The sequence below is a fragment of the Diadema antillarum genome, unplaced genomic scaffold, assembly GCF_040938485.1.
Source record: "Diadema antillarum isolate AM-2024a unplaced genomic scaffold, OU_Dant_1.0 seq00000182_RagTag, whole genome shotgun sequence".
Lineage (NCBI taxonomy): Eukaryota > Metazoa > Echinodermata > Echinoidea > Diadematoida > Diadematidae > Diadema > Diadema antillarum.
The window spans coordinates 2,147,914-2,171,929 of NW_027271249.1; the positions used below are offsets into that span (position 1 = coordinate 2,147,914).

General features: G+C 36.1%; 1 protein-coding gene across 1 annotated transcript in view; it reads right to left on the minus strand.

The window, feature by feature from the left end:
* The window catches only part of LOC139728531 (PR domain zinc finger protein 13-like), a 31,876-nt gene extending 13,016 nt beyond the window's left edge, over window positions 1–18,860 (minus strand). Inside the window, exons 1-2 of the mRNA XM_071639467.1 lie at window positions 18,612–18,860; window positions 5,128–5,368 (exon numbers count right to left, since the gene is read on the minus strand). Of these exons, the coding sequence (XP_071495568.1) occupies window positions 5,128–5,368; window positions 18,612–18,860 (490 nt within the window). The remainder of the gene's footprint in view (window positions 1–5,127; window positions 5,369–18,611) is intronic.
* Window positions 18,861–24,016: the final 5,156 nt, after the last annotated feature.

Sequence of the window (24,016 nt, forward strand, 5' to 3'; positions counted from 1 at the left end):
ACCTTTTGGCTATACATGACACATTAGTGGATGATATTGCATATTTCAGAAATTCATATGTTCGTATTTTTCAGGCAAAACAATAAGTCAATTTTGATTGCAATTTTTGCGTGATCCTAGCTGTTTTGAACAAATCTGCGTAATCATTAAAACACCAAACGTTTGAGTTAGACTGCAATCGAGCCTGCTTGCCTCGTTGTGTTGATATGTCTATATTCTCATTATGTCTAAAACCCCCAAATTATCACCAAATTATCACCATTTTCAAAGCATTGTATTTGAGTTCAGTAAGACGATTTAGTTTCACTTCGTATTTTGATGAAATCGAACGTCATCGACAACGTTGTCGATGTACACAAGCAAAGGGTGTACACATTTGCTTTGTTTATGTTTGAATGTAGTAGTTTCCTGTGATATAACAATAAATTCATTAATAAATGAATACAATAATTCAAGAGCTTAAGGTTTATCACTGTCATGTTTGTAATGGTTGATGATAATACCCGAACCTGTCTACATGTGATGGATGTAACACCTACTAGTAACTCTTGGTGAGCGTTTGTATTGAAGTATTCTCTTCACGTAAAAGTGTTCCAGAAATCCCTGGATCACCATAGATTTTACTCATCTAGCTCCGCTTGGAATAACCTAAATAAAAACATCGTATTGCAAAATGCCACATTATTTTGCTCCGCTTTCTTTGAAACGTTATAGAGAGTCAAATAAACATGCACTAGCACTCTTAACCTTTTCATCCTTATTGTTGATTCATTACGTTTTTTCACAAAACGACACACGCCTACAGTCATTATTGGCAACCGAAGATGGAAATGCTTGGGCAATATATACCCCAACCTAACAAGCGGTTTTTTTCCCCTCTCTCTCCCCTCCCAGAATTATTACGCCGATTAGAAAAGTAATGATATTACCCACTAATACATGACAATATGAAAGGGAACGTGTTGTCATAACAGAATAAAGCAGCTTTAAGCATTAGGGAGAGAAAAAAGAAAAGAAATGGAAGAAAAAAAAAACACCCACGCGATTATGTGTCTATAAAGTGATATTGTGACATTCCTTGCGTGTATATACAGGGTCCTTTGCTCTGGAAAATGTGATGGTCCTTTCATCGCGAACCATGCGCACAGAGGTAATTCTACTCTCCGTAGGTAATAGGATTGGAGTGTTACCCGTGCAGGTACGCTCCCTGGCACCTTTATTCCCCTACAAGGTCTAACATGGAAGGGGTATTGTCTACCCGATGGTGGTGCGCCCTTCTTTTGACGCGCGCACAGAATGCTCCTCTGCGATCCTCCTTAAAACATTCGCATAAAGCATAACATCATCGCGCGCTGATAGGCTTATACGGGGTTATCGTCAGTTGTGGAAAGTGAATCCTTTTGGTTTGCACGGCTAAATACTCGTAGCGCCACTGAATGGGTGAATGCGATTACTCGCTTTGCTTGTACAGCTGACAATAGAAGGTTATCGCATTCTGGTGCCGTCATGTCAGTTATGATGATGGCATGTGCACTTATGCGTTTGTATCAGCATCTACTGCAGTTCTAAAATATCTATGATGTGTGCAGTATACACTTGGCAGAAAGAGTCTCTTGTTCAAACCTTTTTCCTAGGGAAAGCAGGTGGAGCAATCAAACTGAACTTAGCAGAGAGAAAAGCCTATTCAAACAAGTGCACATAAACATATACACACACATACACGCCACTACATTCAAATATATAGTTATAATACATACATAGATATCAATGATGTATATGTTTATGCGTGTGTATCTAAAAAGCGTATATACATTCATTCATATTCGTGTTGACACTTAGTGCTTTTAATTCTCTCATCACACCAGCATTACAATGACGATCTACAACACATAATGTATTTATGACAAGTTGACAATATAATAGTTTATTTGTGTCATGAATGTTTTGTATTTTGTTTCACTCTTTTGTTGGATGGAAAGAAACGATATTTAGATTGAATGAAATTGAATTGGAACTCACAATTTATAATAAAACTTTTTTTTTCCTTTTTTTTAAACAGGCCCAAGATGACTTGCTCTATATTTTTCAGTTTTACCTTCGAGAACTTTCTCTCGGGGGTAACTTCCCCGAAACACAAATAAAATAAATGAGTGTATGATAAATCATAATGATAGATAGATGGAAATATGAGCATGTAGACTAGATAAACATAGCAATGAATAAATGAATTTATGAATGAATGAAAGAATGAATGATTGAATGAGAGAGTGGGTGAATGAATGAATAAATGAATAAATAAATGAATAATACAAATGAATAAATACAGCATAAACGTGTCTTTCCTAAGTAAGCAAAAACGCTATTAAACGATTTCTTATAGCAAGGAATTCGAAAAACCAAATGTATATGCTATTTATCGCAAACAAAGACTTTTTCATTAGGATACGTGAAAGAGTAAAGAGGTGAATACATTTATAAATTATAAAAACAAAACTGTCTAACAGTCCGTGGGAAAAGCCTTTACTGTGCTGAATAGTTGACTTCAAAGAACTTAATAAGACCTTGAATGAATGAATGTATGAATGTATGAACAATGTATGAATGCATGAATGAATGAATTTATGCATGAATGTATGTATGAATAAATGAATGTATGAATGAATGTATGAATGAATGAATGTATGAATGAATGGATGGATGGATGTATGAATGCATGAATGAATGAATGTATGCATGAATGAATGAATGTATGCATGAATGTATTTATGAATGAATGAATGTATGAATGAATGAATGAATGAATGAATGAATGAATGTATGAATGTATGTATGTATGAATGAATGAATGAGTGTATGAATGAATGAATGAATGTATGAATGAATGAATGAGAGAATGTCTGAAAGAATGAATGAAGGAATGTATGAATAAATAAATGGATGAATGTATGTATGAATGAATGAATGAATGGATGAATGCATTTATGAACGAACGAATGAATGCATGTATGAATGAATGAATGAATGTATGAATGAATGAATATATGTACGAATGAATGAATTAATGTATAAATGAATATATGAATGAATGAATGAATGAATGTATGAATATATGAATGAATGAATGTATGAACGTATAAATGAATGAATATATGAATGAATGAATGTATTTATGAATGGGTTACTACGTAACGAAAACTATAGCGAACGTTTAGAGGATATTCTCCCTTTAAAGTAACCGGTGAATATGTGTTTGCAAGATATAATAGACTGGCCGTCATCGATTGTCGTGGCATTCTATTTGATACGGATTGCTGCTGACCGTTGTCATGAACGGATAACACAGACAACAACAACAAAATGAAAGACAGAGATTTTTTTCTTTCATTTTAGGAACGGTAAATCGGTAGATCCTTGGCAGTTTAACGCCAGCTGAAGAAAACTCGACAACCCATCAATGGAAGAAAGAAAATACTCCCACAATCAGGAACCCATAAATGTGATATCCGAATCATTTCGCAATGAAATGGCAATATCAGCTTTTGCCTCATTCAACTGCCTCTTTTTTATGGTACACAAGAATTGAGAAGCGTCGTTGTTGAGTTCCATTGTGATGTGAATCAATGACAAATTGAATTGATTATCGTTGAGGTCACTACTTGGAGTTGTGGGGGACATTTTCCCACAGAGCAAACTCTCCAATAACAATTGCTTAAGGGAACACAAAAAGAAAGAAAGAGAAGAAATAGAAAACGAGAACGTGACACAATAAAGGAGAGAGAGAGAGGGAAACATAAATCAAAACAAACGAAAAAGAAAGGAACACGAATAAGAAACAATCACAACAAGACATTTAGCTATACAGAAACTCCAACGCTCTTGCTTGCAATCCATAACGCTTTTGTGCGTTTGGAAAGAGAAATTGAAAGAGCAAAATAAAGTGGCACTACCTTTAAACCCGGAATGAACAGGTGTCATGGATGTGATTGAATCCTGGTAGCATGCTTCCCACATGTATTCAAGTATTGGAAGAGTGCGCGCCGTTTCAAACGTACTATATCACTGGTTGTAAGTGACAGGCAAATGATAACGGCGTTCTATATGATAAGTTTACAGCATAGTTAAGTTGCTACTTTTCCCAAACTCGACGAAAGCAAGGTGGGCTCGACTATAGATATGGGGGAAAATTGTAAAGCTCGATTATATAGTCCTCAACTCCGCCAAATGAGTTATGTTTCTTCCGGCGTTTTGTTTGTTTGTCTGTGAGGAATAACGCTAAAAGTTATCTTGTAGGAATTTTATGAAAGGTATTTTCAGGATAGGTCCATTCTGGTGAAATGAACAGGTGATTCGCTTTTGGTAGTGATCTTGAGTTTGGTGCTGATCAATCCAATTTTTTTCTTCACAGATTTATGGCGTTAATGACCATGTATGGTCATCATTTATGGTTATGGCGGAGGTTTGCGCTCTCTGGGTGTTTCTATTTCCAGCATATTGCTAGATTTTTACCCCTTATATATATTTGTTTGTTGTCTCAACGCGAAGGCTTTTATTATGTACGTGAATTTGCTTTGAAAATACTCCATTAACCGAGACCCTCAGTATCTATGACAGAAAGGTCTCAGTAATTTCTTTTGGTTGGAAATAAATCTATAGGATTGTGTTGTGGGACCAATCCAAAATCAGATTGAGAAAAAGATTGACTTCTCAATTTGATTAGATTGAGATTTTCTATCTAATTTGTGGATTGGTCCCTCATCTCAATCTAAAGAATTTATAGAGTAAGAGCTTACCTTTAACACTCAAAATGAATACAATTCAGTTTTGCATGACTAACTTTCGAGAGAACATCTAACTACACAACGTGATGGAGATAGTACAGCAGGACTGATTTCAAATCATCATTCAAAATGTACTGTAAATTTATGCTCGTTTTCATCCCCAAAAAGATCGATTGCCGTTGAAGGAGTGCGCAAACTTGGACAACTGTCATGAAAATTCATGAAGAAAGTAAGAAACAGACAAAATGATTGAAAGAATGGGTAAATGCTAAAGGACTGAATTATCAGAAGTGGCAGCGAATGAGTGAAAAACAAGGAAATATGAAACAGAGATAGAATATCAAGTTACCTTCATACGATCCAACATGGGCGGGGACTCCGAGCTTTCTCGCCAGGGCCGGGGCGTACCAGACTCGCAGCTCCTCCCCCTTCAGAACGTGCCTGGTTGTGCGGAACGCAACCAGTCCGTCCGGCCGACGCTCCGCCGTCAGATTCTGCTCGTGATCGTGCCTGGCCGCCGCTATGCTCTGTATCCAGCCGATAGCGTTGGCGTCGTTGGCGCTCACCAGTCGCCCGTACTCCACCCTTACCTGAAGCGGATAGAAATGCACATCAATTCACCTACTGTATATTTTTGTAAATCTGCTTTTTTATTCGAAATTCGCTACATGTCAGACATTGTCATATTCGATCGGTCATCAATAGCCAACAAGGCCAAGCCAAGCTTTACTACATTGAACATTTTGTGTGTTGGACAATGTTGGAGAGTTTGTTCTCTTAAAAATTAAGTATCTATGCTGCATAACTTATGTCCAATAAATAGTGCAACTTAAGCAACTCAACTTGATCATGCCAGGGCATTTTTGTCTTGTTTTGATAAGATTCTTTAAGTAATAATTAGTCATTCAAGTTTCCTCCTGATGACAGAAGAATAGGAAGTGCAAAAGAAAAAAAAAACTCTTTTTGAAGTTTTTGAGATAATGTATCAATTTAGTAAATGATTGAAAAAGGAGAAAAGATATAGTGAAACAGAATCATGTAAAGTACCAATTTCTATGACAAACAGTGCAACAATAAAATAAAAAGATCCCACTGTTCTGCGATTAATTGATATTGCATTCCGGCATTAATATTTCATTTAAATCATCGTATACTGAAGACATGACTGATTTGATGAGCAATTTCACTGGCTAGTTGTTTTCACTTCTCTTCAATTAGCAATGATTATTTTTTCTTTTAATTGGACGTGTAAAGTAGTTGTACATTGATATGATTCTTTATAAAAAAAAGGTCGCTGTGGAGTCGAAGTTTTGAAATGGCGAAACAGTGCGTCACCGATATTTTCTTTAGATTTTAGATGCAAGTTTCTGTCGGTTCATTCACTTGACAGTGCTTGATAACAGCATGGACCCTAAGGGTCCATGATAACAGCAAACGTTCATGCTCGTCACAGTAGTCTTTTGCAAGTCTTCGCAAAGTTATTAACCCCCCCCCCCCCCCCACACACACACACACTCATACACAGACAGACAACTGTGCATAATCTGTTAGTTTGGGTCGGTTCCATATGGTTATTCCAGTTACTGAAGAGGAAATAATCAATGAACCATGGACTATAGGGTGTAACTCATTTTAAATCATTGTAACTTTTTCTAAAGGAGATAACTCAATATAAAATATGGACTGTTTCAACAACATCAACACCAACACGAATAACAACCACAACAACAACAACAAAAGAGACGAGGCAGCTTTTAGCTCAGTTGAGTTGTTTCTCTTGCGCTGTAAAAAGTAAGTGTGTAATATCAATTTCAGTGAGGTTGAGGTTAATAAGACTCCTCATTACTGCAGTAGACCCGAACTTTCGGTGTTTCTGATTTATGTTTGTGACCTATTATTCTCACTCGATTGAGGGTGTTTAACGGCGTTTAGTAAGAGACCCCACTTAACTAAAAGAAATAAATAGATAAAGAAGATCTACAAGCATGACTGTGTAATATGTGCCAATCAGACCATGACAATTGGCACATTTTGCATTCATTCATAAGTGTAGCCTACATCTATTTTACGCCACGCTCCAAGAAGACTTGAACACCAACAACACATGACAATGAATTATGGAAAATAAGAAAGCTGTGAAATGAAACTTTCTTGACACTTTGCATCCTGTTCGCCATTTTCTCGGAATACACGACAGAAGATGTTATAGTATTACTCAGAAAAAAAATGGTTAAGATTTTGTCAAATTACATCTAATAATTGTTTCATCTGGGGAGGAAAGGATAAGGGGGAAAGGGAGACAAAGAGAGAAGAAGATTTGTATCATCTGTTCATGTAATTGTACCCAGACGTTCTTGAAGATTTAATTTCCCCTTGTACAAAACCTTTCATAAAGACTGGTGATTTTTAGATCTTTTTCTCTTTTTTTTTTTTGTTGATACACATCTGCGATACATTTTCAAAAAAAAAAAAAAAAAGCCTTGTGCACTTTAATCTAATTTCGACCAGCCGTTGCGAGTATGGAATGCCGGTTGAATTCGGCACAAAAGGCGAGAAAAGCTGTAGTCATTAATGTGAAATTGCCTTGCATTCACTTTGCGCGCCGCAGCTGAAATCCGGCTACAGGGCGGAGTAATTGGTTTGGAAAATTGCTGCATTACAGCGTTCTCTTCCTCTCTTATCTTTTTCTCTTATCTCCCTCTTGTAAGGATACAGATATAAAATTTAGAAGTATCTATCTATTATGTACATAATCATATCATATATATAAGTTAATATATATATATATATATATATATATATATGTGCGTGTGTGTGTGTGTGTGTGTGTGTGTGTGTTATGAAGTAGGCCTACCACGAATCAATGATTGTTTATAATCACATTCATATACATAATACGACAGAGGGAAAGAGAAGATGAATACAAAATGCACATGAACACAAAGATCCATTCAAATCCTGGCTAGTCAAACAGGGGGAGGGGGGGGGGGGCTGGAGAAGGGGTTGGGTGCACAAAGGGAAAAGCCCAGTTTCACTGATGGAGACATTTGTTTTTCGTCGTCTTAATGTCTTCATTCACTTTTACACAGTGTCAGCACAAAAATGAGATTCCTGTGGGCAAGCTGATGGGGCGCCCCCTATAGCGGCATCTTGAAACGGGAATATATTTTTCAGCTTCACCTTGTCTTGTTTGGAACTGCCTTCTCTCCAAGTTTCAGACACTCATTTTTTTTTTTTCCAAAGATAAATCATTACAGACTGAATAAAAATCAACGATTTTAGAAGAGTTTAAAACATCGACCTTTGCGAGTGACCAGATGATATTGGCATGTATCCTTTAAAGCGAATCAAATCAAATCAAATCAAATCAAATCAAATCAAATCAAATCAAATCAAATTACCATTTGTGATCTGTTTATGTGTCATGTCATCGCACAGTGTCATAGCAATTTAAAGTTAAGTTACTGCAAATGTAATTATTTTCTTGTTAAAGTTTACGGGGCTTCAAATAATTCTACGAAAATAATAGATGGAAATAGACAGTATACCACTAGGACAGAAACTACTTCGAGGTTGAAGAATCAGTAAAGTTCTGACAATAACGATGATAATACAGCGAAGATTATGATACTTGAAATGATGATGACGATAGTTGGGAAATGATTTTGATAATAATGATGATAACAATGAAGGACATGCATATTGCGCAGTACTATAATAACATATTAACAAACATAGCATTACGAAACAGTAGTCATTACACGTTAATTGTAGCCATGACATGCACAATAATTGAAACCTAAGTAACATTTTTCAGAGGATGAGTTTTTAACCTGGTTTTAAACTGTTTAGCTGTATTAGCTGCTTTCTTTACGAACAGAGGGCGATTATTCCATAATTTCGAACGGGCATACAAAAGAACGCCCTGTCACCAAGGGTAGTTGTTGATTTCCCTGAAGGATATATTTCAACCGTGTTTGATACATGTATTAATGATGATGTTAACGAGAAGAACTGCAAAAAACTGAAGGATGTTGAAGGGGAGAAGAAAAACTGGCAAAAGAGCTAGAGAAGGATTAAAAAAATCACGAAGAACTACCAAACCATGAAATAAAAAAAAAGACCAAACAAACAAATCAGGAGAGAAATTCAATTTCCTTTACCCCCTTCATGGTCCCCGCGGGACCGCGTCATTAAAGCTGTCAAAATATTTGAGGATAAGGGAGCTTGTTGGTAAAACACGACTGCGACTGGGATTTCATTCTTAGCCAGAAGAAAGGACGGCCGGATAATGGCGGGTTAAGAGTCCCATACAAGCCTTTACAATCCGATTAGCAATCGGAAAATCCTCCTCAATGTAAAACAGAAAAACTAGCGAATCTGATTTATCACTTTCAAAGACTTTTCGGAATTAATCCGCTTTCTCGACGTGAAAAGGATGGACCCTGGGTTGTCACAAAAAGAGTGAAAGATATGGAGGGAAATAAAGAAAGAAAGACAGATAAAGAAGAAGAAAAGGAGATAAAAAGACAGGACTCAGAACGGGTTATTGTCAGTGTGTCTTTTGAAAAGATTGAATAAAGCCAGGACCCCTGTACGACCTGTCCCCTCCCCCGGGCCTAGCGGCCTAGTGTTAGTTACGCGCTGGAGTGTTCTCCTCGACATGGACCCTGGTCTGATCCAGTACCGCTACTTGGCACTAAACTCCCACTCTCACTCTCTTTTTTGTTCATGTGTGAGAGTGCGTTCATCTTTCAAGACCAGTACCTGCCCGCCGACTTGTAATTGGTGTGGGTTTCAGAAAGTACCTCAGGAAGTCGGAAATAACTGCCGCTTCATTCAGACATTTCCCTCTTTTTGAATAGCTTGTTTGTGTCATTGCGGTATTTTGAATGTTTGTAATGAAGCTGCACGGCGTTCGTGTCGCCACAGTACAGTAAGTTTTGAAAAATCCTTAAGGAAAAGATACCCCTATATTCATCATCTTGTGATGGAAGCAAATCAAGTGAGCGTATCTCATTTAAGGCTATGCGCATCACTTACATGTAAATTACATACAACGATTTTTCTGTTACGATGTAGCACCATCCCCCGTTGAGGACGGACTGGTGCCACAGATACCTGCCCGAGTATTCTCGGGACTCGTCTTCAACGGGCTAAGACATTAATGTCATTCGGAAATTACATGAAACTTGTCGGGTATTAATAGTATAAGCTAAATAAAGTCACGGTATACGCAAGAAAGATTTATTGACGTCGGGTAAAATGTTATGTGATTACCATTTTCTTCCTGCCGATTTAGAATAGACAAAACCAAAATAAAAATCTGTATTTGCACAAAGAGAATAAGGAGACATGCCTCGTGATTCTTCGGAATGGCTCTGAGTAACTGGTAGTACTAATATAAGCTGTAACCTGCCGACTGGTACCCCATGATTATTACACTATACGCTCACGATGCACACGACCAGCTTTCGCGACATGTCATGGTCGGTAAATCGTGAGCGCTCGTTTGAATAGGGAAACTTAAGAAGGAAGCTGCTGTATTTCCTGTGCAGAAGATGGTGATGAAGTTGACTGATGGTGACGAGACTAATTAGAATCGATAGGGATGCTGCAGTTTGTGGCGGTATGTAGAACAAGGTCCTGAAAGGAACATCATTTTGATGTAGCAGAATGACCTTTTACTAAATTTGCTTTTAGGATACGAAATAAAAAAAAAAAAGAAACCTGTGTCCTTAACTTCAAATTTGTGTTGTATTGATTACAATCCCAACCAATAGTCTAGCAATAATGACTTTGCAGGGGTGTTAAGGATGGAATTGCTAATCTATAGACGAAATATAATAAATCGTAAATATATTATAGATTATAATGTTCACATTGACAATTTTTCATCATATAGACCAAATCATTAGCATCTTTTAATTGAAATTTTTTTTTTGCGCACAAACGAATGGGAGAGTTGCGAGTTCATGATATTATCATCATAAATCAGACCTTAATGTGGTTGGAATCGTCAATGTTATTTGGTTAAAACATAATATGAAATTGTAAATCTCCATGAATTTCTATTATCATGATTATAATCACAATGACCACTCCATAGCTAGTTTAACGAAGCTTTTACCATCCCATTTGTCTGTCTGTTTGGGTTTTTTTTTCTCCACAGATTTAAGTCAACTTAAATGTAAAGGGAACTACTCTTTTATTTTATAATCAGAAACACCTCTTTTCGAGACGCAGTGCCATTTGGGAGAAAATGAAATATCTCACTAGTCTGAACACGGGGTGGAAAACTTATACGAAGGGGGGGGGGGGGAAGAAGAAAAAAAAATGGTGAATAGAAAAAAAAAAGGTCACTACATTCTTGCCTTTTCTAATCCGTGGATAAGAGGACGGATTAGAGTGAGAGAGATTCAGATTATCGCTTGGTGTTACATTGCAAAGCATTAAGTGAGATTTTGGGTTGGGGGTATTAAGGGCCTCCGACAATTAGACGGAGTGCGACATGTTGGACCAGCAAGCCGGCTGAATGGGACAGGGCCATCGAGCTGCAGGTGATTGCTGGGCTATTGTCAGCAGCAAGTGAATGGCACAGATTAGATTGGAGGAGATGAGGGGGTGACGATTTGAAGAATTTAAGAAAGTGAATGGTTAAAACGAAAAGAATTGAAAAGAGAGATAGATATATATCTACTGAAAGATAGATTGATAGAAAGAGAGAGAGAAAGAGGGGAGAGAGAAGGACGAACAAAACTGAAATATGTGGACAGAATTTTGTAAAAGAACATGGAAAACCAGATAGAATGATGACAACCGTAAGAGAAATGAAAATACACCATGCTTTTATAAACTATATACATATACATATAGGCCTATATATATATCATATATATATCCCACTTATATACACAAACATATCCATATATCCATATATATATATATATATATATATATATATATAACATATATATATGTTTTATGATATCTATTTGATATAAAGAATTAACACAGACAATATGTATACATTTAGGTATATCGTAAGAATGAATATCGATCAACGCACAAGCTGGACTCTCTCTGTAGAAGTCCAGATCCAGAGCTCAGATCACTCCCCACACAGCCGCATTACTCCCAAAATATAACGAAAAATATATGAATAAGCATAATGTTTACAATGTATATATGCAAGTATACAAGAGAGTGAGAGGAAAAAAAAGGTTGGAATATTGATGACAGTTGAATAGAGATCACGCCCGTTAAGATGATCACTGCATGTGTGCCGTATCAATTACTTTGATATTCTCGCTCTGTTCCTCAGCTTACCCGAGATACTATCTAGTGTGCTACTTGAAACGGATGAGAAGGAACAACTCCATTCGAGCTAGATTTTCAATTGACTCTTAGGGGAGAGGGAAAGAGAAAGGAAGAGGGAGAGAGAGAGAGAGATAGAGGGGGGGGGGTGGAGGGGAGAGGAGAGGCCTAAAAAGAAGACAAACTCAACGAGGACCTCAAGCGACAGTTATCTTCGAAGATCGACGGAAACTGTCGAAAGTTGTCTCCATGATGGCGCTGTTCAGTTCTGACGTTCTGGCTTGTTGACGCTGGAAGCCCCGCCCATTTCCCTCATATTTCCCTTCATATCTTTTCGGATACCGTGTACGGGCACTGCAAGTAATTTATTTTTTTTTTTCATAACATGCTTTCACAAATGGTTTGATACCGGTCTGACAAACATAGAGAGATTATGCACAATAAATGAAATAATGGTGTCGTCAGTTACTTTTACATGCATTTCTTCATTAAAGAATATATCTTTTGTAATTGTATAATAATTATAACAGAGGGAGAAACTGCTTATGGGCATATCCCCTATCTAATTATCCTTAAGTTGATGATAACATTTAGAACTGAAAGTTTCCTAAAGAAGGCGCTTCTCTAGTTACTATGTTATTGACCAAAACAGTAAACTTGAATAAAAAAATGAATAAATATAAATACATCAGAAGATTGTGAGGCGACCAGATCTTAAGCTGGTAAGGTTTACTTGTCGATCTGCTTGTCACCAATGTCAATGAAATCACATACCAGAGAGAAAAATATTGTTATTTTTTCGTTATATCTAATCTGATAAGATTTCCCTTTTTAGTTTTTTGACTGAACTCACATGTACAAAATGTGTCGCACGAGTGAGGAATGTGCCTTTCAATATCTTTAAGCTAATGATGAATCATTGATAATGAACCCATATTGTCAATTGATAATACAAAGTAATTTTAGTAAAGATATTAGGTAATTACAAGAGAGTTCGTATAAATAAGACATAAATGTATCAAATGGATTACGAAGTATGCTTTTGAGCTGAAATAAAAGATATTATTGGCGTAATGATTACAGATACACTGTACATGACACTACTTATATAATTACTATGTTTAATTCATATATCAACATACTATGTGTACTTTTTTAAAGAGTTGATTGGTTTTCTTATTTCAGTATAAGGACCTTAACGTGCACTTTCAGTAAATAGTACAGCAATTGATATTTCAGAGCATTTTCCAACATAAAGTTCATTAGCTGCAGAAAGAAATAAATGTAACAAAGAACAGAAATCATGAAGTCTATAACTAAAAATAAAAGTATATAGATGGACTGAAGGTAATCTATCATAGCTTGCATCATAAGGGAACAGCAGATGCCTGTAAGTGCAGATGGCTGCAATACTAAGCATAATTAACACGTAATCAACACTTGTGATAATAGCTACGTTCAGACGGTGATCCTAAACCTCGGGGATAAGCAACCTTCGAGGAAAAGCTCTATGGGGCGCCAAGGGTCGCATTGTCGATTTCGTTACGAAATCAGTCATTTCGTTGACAAAATCGACAGTGCGTCACTTGGCGCCTCATAGAGGTTATCCTAGAAGTTAAGGATCACCGTCTGAATGTAACTGATAATGATTATATTCCTGCTTGCATCTAATCAGTAGATTATATTATTGGTTTGCCCCTTTTACTGAGTTATGACAATTACTTAAGTCAAGGTAAGGACAGATACGATTTTAAACTTGAAAATATTGGGGGGATTAAGGAGGATGACAGGAAAGTATGGAAGAGAAACAACAAAAAAAAAAAAAACAATGAAGTGGCTATTCCTGTATAATACGAACAGGACCACTGTAATGTATGCCACACTTTTTTTTTCGACGTATGATATCGTTTATGAGTTCGTGGTGTCTGCCTGACTGTCTCTTCGTCTGTTTGTTTGTCTGTCTTTCCGTCGGTCTCCGTTTCCCTATGGTGTTTCCTTTTATGTGTATCTGTGATATTGAAATCATTAAGATGTATAGATAAGCTGTATGAAAGTGAGATTGCTTTAATGGAAAGGATGGGGGTGGGGGTGGGGGGGGGGGGGGGTAGGGCGGAGGAGGAACTCATATGGCAGACCGGGGCCCAGTTGCTCTTTTCCCACGCTGTGTACACGCGCTTTCTCCCCGCCCGCCTCGGCAAACAGCCCCAAAATCGATGCACATCAATCCGATATCTGTTGTGATCTGGATGCGATAGGATTTTAAGATAATAGAATGGGCCACGAGTCGTGTAAATTGCACCAGTTGCTTCGAGGATATTCCTGCCAATATCTCAGCTCCATGACCTTCTGAGTACCATCGCATTCTGTTTAACATCTTTTGCTTGTTCTTTTCCCAGCCTCTTTTTTTTCCCCTCCACTTTTCCTCTCACTGACAGGTAACTGGTACCCGTGTTAATTTCGCCAGATTTCGGTCGATATTCGTACTTTGCACGTAACACACACACACACACACACACACACACACACACACAATCACTCTTATTCTTTCGGAGCACACAACAATATGATGTGATTGTCTGTCTCGTTTTTCCTATTTCTTCTCTTTATCATTTCAATGCTATAACATATATTGATTGGTTCTATACCAACGGTGATAAGCCGGCTTTATATTTCTATATGAACATTGATTTTGCTGTAATATCACAGAATTGCACTGTAAATGCTTCCCTCCCCCCCCCCCCCCGCCAAATGTGTTCATTTTGTTCAATTTATGTGGCCCAGCCTCACTGAGAAGCGTGTACTTGGAAAAAAAAAGGGATGAAATGATAAAAAAATAATAGCGAAATTTAGATAAAATGATAAAAAATGAAATGAGCAAAAATATAATAGCAAAATTTAGCATTTTTCTAAAGCACGAAGGCACCCATTTCTTTGCCACATCGCTAGTTCTGTCAGGGATAGTGCGTACCATTACTGAAAAGAAAGACACAGATCACATTGAATAAAACACCCATACGGAGAATATTTACCTTAAATTTTTCAAAAATAGTTCTATTGATGGCAATACTTCCTTCGACTTGCTAGTGACATGTTACTATGGCAAAAGCATTCTCTATGCCTTCTAGAAGAGCAGATCAAGCTAATCCTCTTTAGACGTCTTTTTTTTCTAGTGATATTCTTTGCACTTTCCTTTTGTGTCGTGCAGCACATACGGCAGTACGCAAATTATCTAAATGTCGTAAAACTCGTTACTTTTTAAACGATTGATCGATTTTCTTCAATTTTTAATGAAGTGTTTTGCAGATCTTTCTTCATTCACGTTATATTCGTCTACTTTTGTCATACTTTCCTTTCAAACGACAAACTTAGACTGTACACAGTTATGTCGCCGCAGCAGTGATTTTTTTCCCTTTAACTTCAGATCATCACATACACTAATTTCAATACCCGTGAAAGTTGCATAGTATTTTCTTATACTCTTTTCGTTGTTGCTAATATGCAACTTACTCGAACATTCACATGATATATTGTCTTCTCTGTTCACAAATTTTCCTCGGGCTAGGGTTTCATACAAACAGCTCGTTATTGATATTTGGATAAACACCAGAACGGTTGTTGGTAGCGTTAAAAACTTGCACAGGTGGTTCAATTTGTCCTTCAAAACACCCATGTTTACTTAATTCCAATGAGAGAAGGCGGAGAGGATTGGGTGTCGAGCCTATAGGCGCATAGACACCACTCTTGAACGTTTCCAAAATGTATTTTGCATCAAATCGTGTCTGAAGAGTATTTCACTGACTTCTGTATTCTCATTGATTCCCACTTGATCACATTAAACATTGCTTAAGTTGTTTTGATTGACAAAAGGGAGCTGATTGACGGGAATTTTGATAATAAAACAATAATCCTCATTTTTTTCACATTTGTATATCTTTTTTTATTTCAATCTCGTTAGTTAATTCATTCTTTAATTCATGTATCCAAGATTGTTTTACTCCCTCTGTCTTGAAAAGAGACTAAGACTACGCTTTGTTTTGTTTTGCTTTGATTTTGTCGGAAATCTACACAGAGAAACTCTTCTCTTCCCAATATAGAAAAAATTAAATGGCACCAGTTACCCAAATCAAAGGAATAATGATATGCTGACAACATAGGGGTCACGTGACCTTGAATGACTAACAACCGACGTCACAAAAGACAATATAATTAATTTAAGACGTTTGCCTTTCAGCAACTGTATGATGTTGGTCTGAGATGTCGACGTTGGATAGCTTGCACAGATTTCTTGCTTCTATTAAAAAACAGTGCTCTTTTGTTTAAACCTGTGCATCATTTTAGGTTTTTGAACCAAAATAAGTAAATTCATAATCTCTTGCAATTAAGTCACCTGACTGAAAAGAAATAATTCAAAAGAATCACTCAGAATCACTTAGAATTTCGTTGAAGTTTCTTTAGCATTCTTTTGATAGACATTCTGTATACAAGCGAAATTTATCTATAGTATTTACAGAATTTAGAAATACTAATCCCATTAATAGACACATACGTGTATAATGTGGTTATCGTGTGGAGCTAGTAAATTGACGGACTAAAAAACTGCAGTGCCGATTAAATTCATACAAAATATGAATTTATTATGATGAACGTGAAAATAATCTTAACTTTAAGCCAATATAGATACACTTGTGTATACTTTAAACACATATATACATCAATATCTAAAATATAAATTATGCACGTACAAAAACAAAAGTGATTTTAATTTGTCGATGTAAAGAGTTAAATTTGTATCATGTTTCTTGTAGGTGGAGCAAAGTGTAGCGTAAATTTACATTAGCATAACTCATTGTTAATATGATATTACATTCCTGCAGTATTCTATTGATAATGAATGTACTATGTAAAAATAAGGTGCTACACTTACTCTCTGAAGGTCAGCCTTGTCAAATGTTAATTTCTCATTCTTATTTATTTTCTCTCTCTCCCTGTGTGAGTGTGTGTGTGTGTGTGGGAGGGGGGGTTAGAGAATGAGGGGTGTTTGCAGCAATAGAATTATTAAATTAAGAAAAATATATCAAAGAAAACTGTTGAAACCTTTATACAGGGACAGACATACTAAAGATATCGAAATAAATCAAACTTCTTCTAGATGTATTTGGAGATGCCGGGATTGTATTCGAATATCAAAGGAACTTCAACGAATTTGATGCTGAATAAACTTTTAAAAAAGACAGACAGACAATTATGCAAGAGATACTATTGGGTTCAGGAAATCTGTGTATGAGAAATCTGAGGTGTGAGTGTTGCATTTGCGTGATAGGTGTAAGTATATATAGAGGTATGTGTGCGAATGTAACGTTGTGTCAATATGTGAAGTGTGTGTGTGTTTGTATCTGGTATTGGGAGTGTGGTGTGTGTGTGTGTGTGCGTGGGTGTGTGTGTATAAATGTGTGATTTGAGTGGAGTGTGTGTTTGTGTATGTGTCATGTGCGCGTGCGCACAAGGTGTGCTTGTCCATTTCATGTTATGTGTATTGGTGTATAAAGGATTAAATGTAACTGGATCCTGTAATATGTAAGTATGAAATATGATTGAATATTTGCTTTCTATATTTCTTGAAACTAAGCAAAAAAATTCTATGATATTATTTCATATAATGTAATGTGTGGTATGTGAAAATATAGTATAATATAATATAATATAATATAGCATAACATAATGTAACGTAATATGATATAATATAATATAATATAATATAATATTATGTGATTTGATATAATATGATATAAGATAATACAATGAAATATAATATAATATAATATGTTTTCATATAGTATATACAGAAATGAAACAGATTACAATGTATAATAGCAAAGTGTAACATAGTAGAATATCATAAGATACAACATAATCCCAGCATGTGATAAAACATTGATTGTTATCATCGTTATCATAGTTAATTGATCAGAACTTTTATGGTCACTCTACCCAGAATTGATCTCCAAACAAGAAGTCGAAAACTGAAATAAATAACAATGGCCAATTTGCGTCAAACACAGATATGAACCAACAAACCAAAAATTAACGTATTCACTCACACAGATAATACACTAACTCTTTCAGAAACGAATGCATGGGAGTGTACAATATTGTACAATGAAATCATCTAAATGGTTTTAAGTTACACGCAACTGAAATAGAAAAGTTAAATCTCAAATACAGTTGAAAAATCAACGCCAAATAACATTCTAGATCACACCAAACTGCAATTGTTAGTGTTGTTAGTGTTGAACATACCGCGACGTATACACGGAAGTTATGAAACAAAACAAAATGCCCTATTAAATAATATTTAACGAACATTGACAAGCAAAAAAAAAGATTATTTGAATTAAAAATTTTTAAAGAAAAACTTAAAAGCTGAAATGGAAAAACAAAACAAAACATGACAATTTGAAAGATCGGCCACTGATTGGACGAAATCAAACAAACAAACAAACAAGAAAATAAAAATACCTCGATCATGATCGGATGAATAGAGTCCTCGAGCATGTTATCTCCGAACTTGAGAACGCTGTCGTCGTGCGGTCCGATGATGACATCGGGAGGAATTTCAGACGACGTCCAAACTCCGACAGCGACCGACGGCTGCCCGACAGCTCCCGACTGGCGGGCATCCCACGGCTCGAGCGAGGGGCGGGACCTGCCGGCGGACCTACCCGTGGTGGGGTTGGTGGGAGCCAGTTGTTCTGGTGCGGATAACATGTCGTCCGACTTCCCTGTGTATTGGTGGCGGCAGTGGCAAACGATAGCGCACTAGTCGGGACTTTAGCAGGTCCCGGTGCATGCAATTGGTAGCTTGGAATGACGTGAGGAGACATAGCGGGTTCCAACTTTATCGCGAGCTCTGAAAACCCGACCGGACACGACGAGGAACGGTGAGAAAATACGGGCTGACAACAGCTGGGATATATAGTGAAGTCAACAAAGAGCAGTTTGGCGCACCATATACTAGTAGTCCTGCTTGCGATGACTGGTTTTCACTTTTTTTTTTTCCATTTTCATAATGCGATGAGAGCAAGAGTTTCGTTAAAAGGAGAAGCCGGGACACACACACAGCGCCCCATCCCATTCACTTCCCCGGCGTTCGCAAGGCACACACACACACAGCACCACACGCACTACTCACGCACACACAATCTGCGCTCGGCACACTTGTTGCGCATGTGCATCAGACAAGCGGACCAATGGTTGAGCGGCAAACTTGAGAGCGCGCATGCGCTCAGGCGGCGGAGATGGCTTTTCGGCGGGCTTTCGGCTGGTGTGAGTGTAGTGAGGGTCGGCTGCATGCTAACTAGTTCTGATATCAAGTCTTGCGGTTTTAATATCGTACTCAAAGTATGGCCAAGACCATGAATATGCAGTGAATCCTACACGAGTGTATTAAGTTAATGCGCCAGCACCCTTAGTGCTTCCCATCGCCCTTTTATCAAAACCTAATCCGAATGTCGTTGGTTGCCTATATTAAATCAATTAAACAAATGAACTGAAAGCTTGGGATTGAAGTGCCGCAGGCAAGGTGGGAAGAAGTATTGGAATAGATTTTTTTTTCTTCGTCTTGAATCCACCAATTTGATTACAAAGCCATATGCTTTCCACTATTATTTGAAAGCATTCGTATCATTTCACCATGTAATCGTGTAAGATCACACTTGACGAAAGTTGATGGTTCACTTTTAAAGTCCAGGGCTTAACGGTAAATCATACCAAGTAGCGTTAATCAAGCAGGAAAGTATCTTACACAAAATCTGCACTGTCTTGCTCTTCCATCTAATCTAATAATGAAAGACAGAGCTTACCAAAACTCTAATAGCCAAGAGCATAATTCGCTGAAATTCGAGTGCGTAGTTCAAGATCAAGTTAAAAATTAGATATTGTACAATGATATCGGAAATAAATGAGATATGCATACGCTTGATATTACATTTCACAAAGAAAATTCAATCATTGATAACAAAGAGGTTTGTTTGAGTTGAATGGAAAGGGAATTGATGTGCTGTCAAATTAACATCTACTCTCTAAAAAAAATCGAGTGAAAATTTTCACTCTAAAAAGAGTGAATACAAAAAAGAGTGAATTTCGAGTGAAATTGGAGTGAATTTTGAGTGAAAATGCTCATTTTCACTCATTTTGGAGTGACGTCAGGGATCACTCCAAAATCTTCGAGTGATCCCTGACGTCACTCCAAAATGAGTGAAAATGAGCATTTTCACTCAAAATTCACTCCAATTTCACTCGAAATTCACTCTTTTTTGTATTCACTCTTTTTAGAGTGAAAATTTTCACTCGATTTTTTTTAGAGAGTATATTAACAAAACATTTTGAGGCATTTCTCTGGGAATCTATTGAAAAAATCCATTAGGTCTGTGAATAAGAAACACTAATAAGAAAACTTGTTTAAGCACACACAAACACACAAACCCTCCCACAATAATATTCATTCGATTTATTTATTTATTTATTTATTTATTTATTTATTTATTTATTTATTTATTCATTTATTTATTTATAGGGGTGGGTGCGTCACCTGCTTAATCCAGGAACATAATGCTTTCCATGTGACATTGTTTGTTGACAAAATAAAGAATGTTGAGCTACTAATACATGCAAGTATCTTATTGTACTTTTCTGTATTCAATTCAATAGTTTATTTACTAGTACATGTATTTCCATAGAGATGAAAATACATGATACCAAACGGTACATGTGTCAATTTAACTTTCATCCAGCTGCTAAGTATAGTTCATTAACACAATATGAAATATCTGCATGAATGGTGTTATAACAAAAAAAAAAAGAAAAAAAAAGAGAGGAAACAATTCCCACTTTGTCACGGTAACCAAAAAAAAAAAAAAAGAAGCAATCATAACGATTGAAAAGAGTGTTCCACTTAAAAGCTAAGCTTGTAGGATGTGGACCACTGAAACGAAAATAATTGCAATACATGTACCAATGTACCAATAAGATGTATTCATGTTAAATTCACCTCTTTACCATTGTACATTTGGTCATAGAAATATATGATGCTGATAACACAAGCATAAAATATATTGTAACATAGCAATATTATTATGACGCAGACACTATTCATTTGGCCGTGTATACCAGGAAAAATGTGACCAAAAGAGAAGACATACGCGGTCACGCAAAACGACGAGGACAACAACAACAACAACAACAAAACACAGAAATAACAGAAATGAAGAACATTATACGTATACACAGTTACTGTACAACTAAGAAGGAGGAAAGAGAGGCAAGGAAGAATGGAGAAAGGAAAGGAAGAGAAAAGGAAAGGAAGAGGTCTGTGGACACGCTACACAATCTTAAGGGAGACCTCCCGGTGATTTTCAGATTTTCATTTCATTTCATTTCATTTCATTTATTTCATTTCCAACAACATTTTCATACACAAAATAACACAACATCAATGCAATGTAGTAACAAAGAAAAATACGTGAAGTTGACAATACTACGCATCACAAAAGCAAAGTAAACAATGAAAATTGAATTGAAACTAAAGTTGCAGGAAATGGAGGAGACATGCTAAAAAGCTAAGCTTGTATTTTGCAGTCTCCTCGTGGACAAAAAGACTAAATAACATAAAAAAGCAATTAGCTAGACATAATATATCGGTGTACAACACAACAGACCTATACATATAAACAAACAAACAAACAAACAGACGGACAAGCAAACACAAGCAACCTCTCTTGTAAAGAGAAAGATAAGAGAGAAAAAACAAAACACAGTAAAGGAAAAAAGAGGAAAAGAGGAAATTATTTTGAAAGAAGAAACAGAAAGAGACAAGAGGACAGGGAAAGGCGAGAAAGGAGAAGAGATGAAGGGTCTATACCAGCACACGCGAGGCACATGATGCGGTGGATCACCGAGGTATATGTACATAATGTAGGAAAGGAATAGATAAAAGAAAAGAGTGAATATAACGAATATAAAAGAGAGCTCAGAATTAAGGCTAATTAAAATATAACTCATTCAACTATATAAGAATTTATGAACAACTTCTTCAGTTTAATTGTGAATGTGTTTAAACTTAGAACTTGCTTCATACTATTATCGAGAGTGTTCCAAAATTTGGGGCCAGTAAAAGAAAACATGGATTTAGCAAACATAGTCCTAGTTAATGGCAAATGAAATGAGTTGGATTGCCGGGTAGGATAAAAATGAACAGATCTATTTTTAGTGAACATGGACTCAAACACAAATGGGAGAGAATTATTGGTAAGTTTGTACATGAATTGTCCTAGGTGTAACAAATACAAGTCCTTAACTTTTAAGATTTTGTTTTCACGGAATAACACATCAGTATGACTTCTCCACGATTCATTGCAAATAATGCGAAGAGCTTTTTTCTGTAACAAAAGTAGTCTTTCCAAATGAGAAGAATGTGTGTTTCCCCAGGCGAGTATACCATAATTCAAATAAGGTAAAATCAGAGATGAATATAACATTAAAAGAACATTTTTGGGTAAACAAAATTTAACTTTGTTTATAACACCTATATTTCTTGAGATGATACGGCTTATGGAATCAATATGTAAATTCCAAGTAAGTTTACGGTCAATAATCAAACCTAGGAATTTGATTGAAGAAACTTCTTCAATAACTGTATCATTCAGATATACATTTCTAGGTACATTTTCTAAAGAGTTACTAAAAATCATACATTTAGTTTTTTTAATATTTATGGACAATTTATTTGCTCTTATCCATTGAAGTAATTTATCCAATTCAACATTTAAAACATCAATTAGCATATTAGGATCAGAATGTGACAAAAAAACATTAGAATCATCAGCAAATAATAGAAAGGAAAGAATACTTGATGAATTCGGCATGTCGTTAATGTAAAGGATGAATAAAAGAGGTCCAAGCAAACTTCCTTGAGGCACTCCACAATTAACATTTTGCATGACAGATGTACGCCCATTAACATAAACAAATTGCTTACGGTTAGAAAGGTAACTTCTAAACCACTCCAAGGCCTTTCCTCGGATACCATAATATGATAATTTATAAAAAAGTATATTGTGGTCAATGGTATCAAAGGCCTTGGAGTAGTCCAGGAAAACGCCGATTGTATGATGAAATTGATCGATAGCTTTTGAAACTTTATCTAAAAAGGTAAGTATTGCGTGGGAGGTGTTGTGGTTTTGCCGGAAACCAAACTGATAATCAGAAATTATTTTATGAATATCCAAAAACTTCAATAATCTAAAATGAACAACTTTTTCAAGTAATTTCGAAATAGAAGTCAACAAAGATATAGGTCGATAATTGCAAACATCTTCCCTATCCCCTTTTTTATAAATAGGAATTACTTTAGAAATTTTCATATCCTCAGGGACAACTCCGTTACACAAAGACAAATTAAAGACGTGTACTAATGGATCAACAATAAAATTGATAATATGTTTCAAAAGAACATTATCAATACTGTCATGCCCGGCACTTTTCTTGTTTTTCAAATTCTGAACAATATCTAACAATTCATTTCTCTCTAAAGGAACAAAAAACAGTGAGTTAGGATTACGAGTTTGTAAAAAATCAAAAAAATTATTTTGACTATCCGGAACATTGTGAGCAAGATTATTGCCAATTTGTGAAAAATACTGATTAAAAATATTTGAAATGGATGTAGCATCATCGATAATCAAATTGTTATGTTTGATTGTGGTAATACGCGGTTTCTCCGTATTTTTATTAATAGCTGTATTAATAATTTTCCACGTATTTTGAATATCATGTTTAAACAAAAATAACTGATTAATAAAATATTTACGTTTCTCGCATCGTATTACTTGCGTGAGAACATTCTTATATGAAGTATATTTATAATG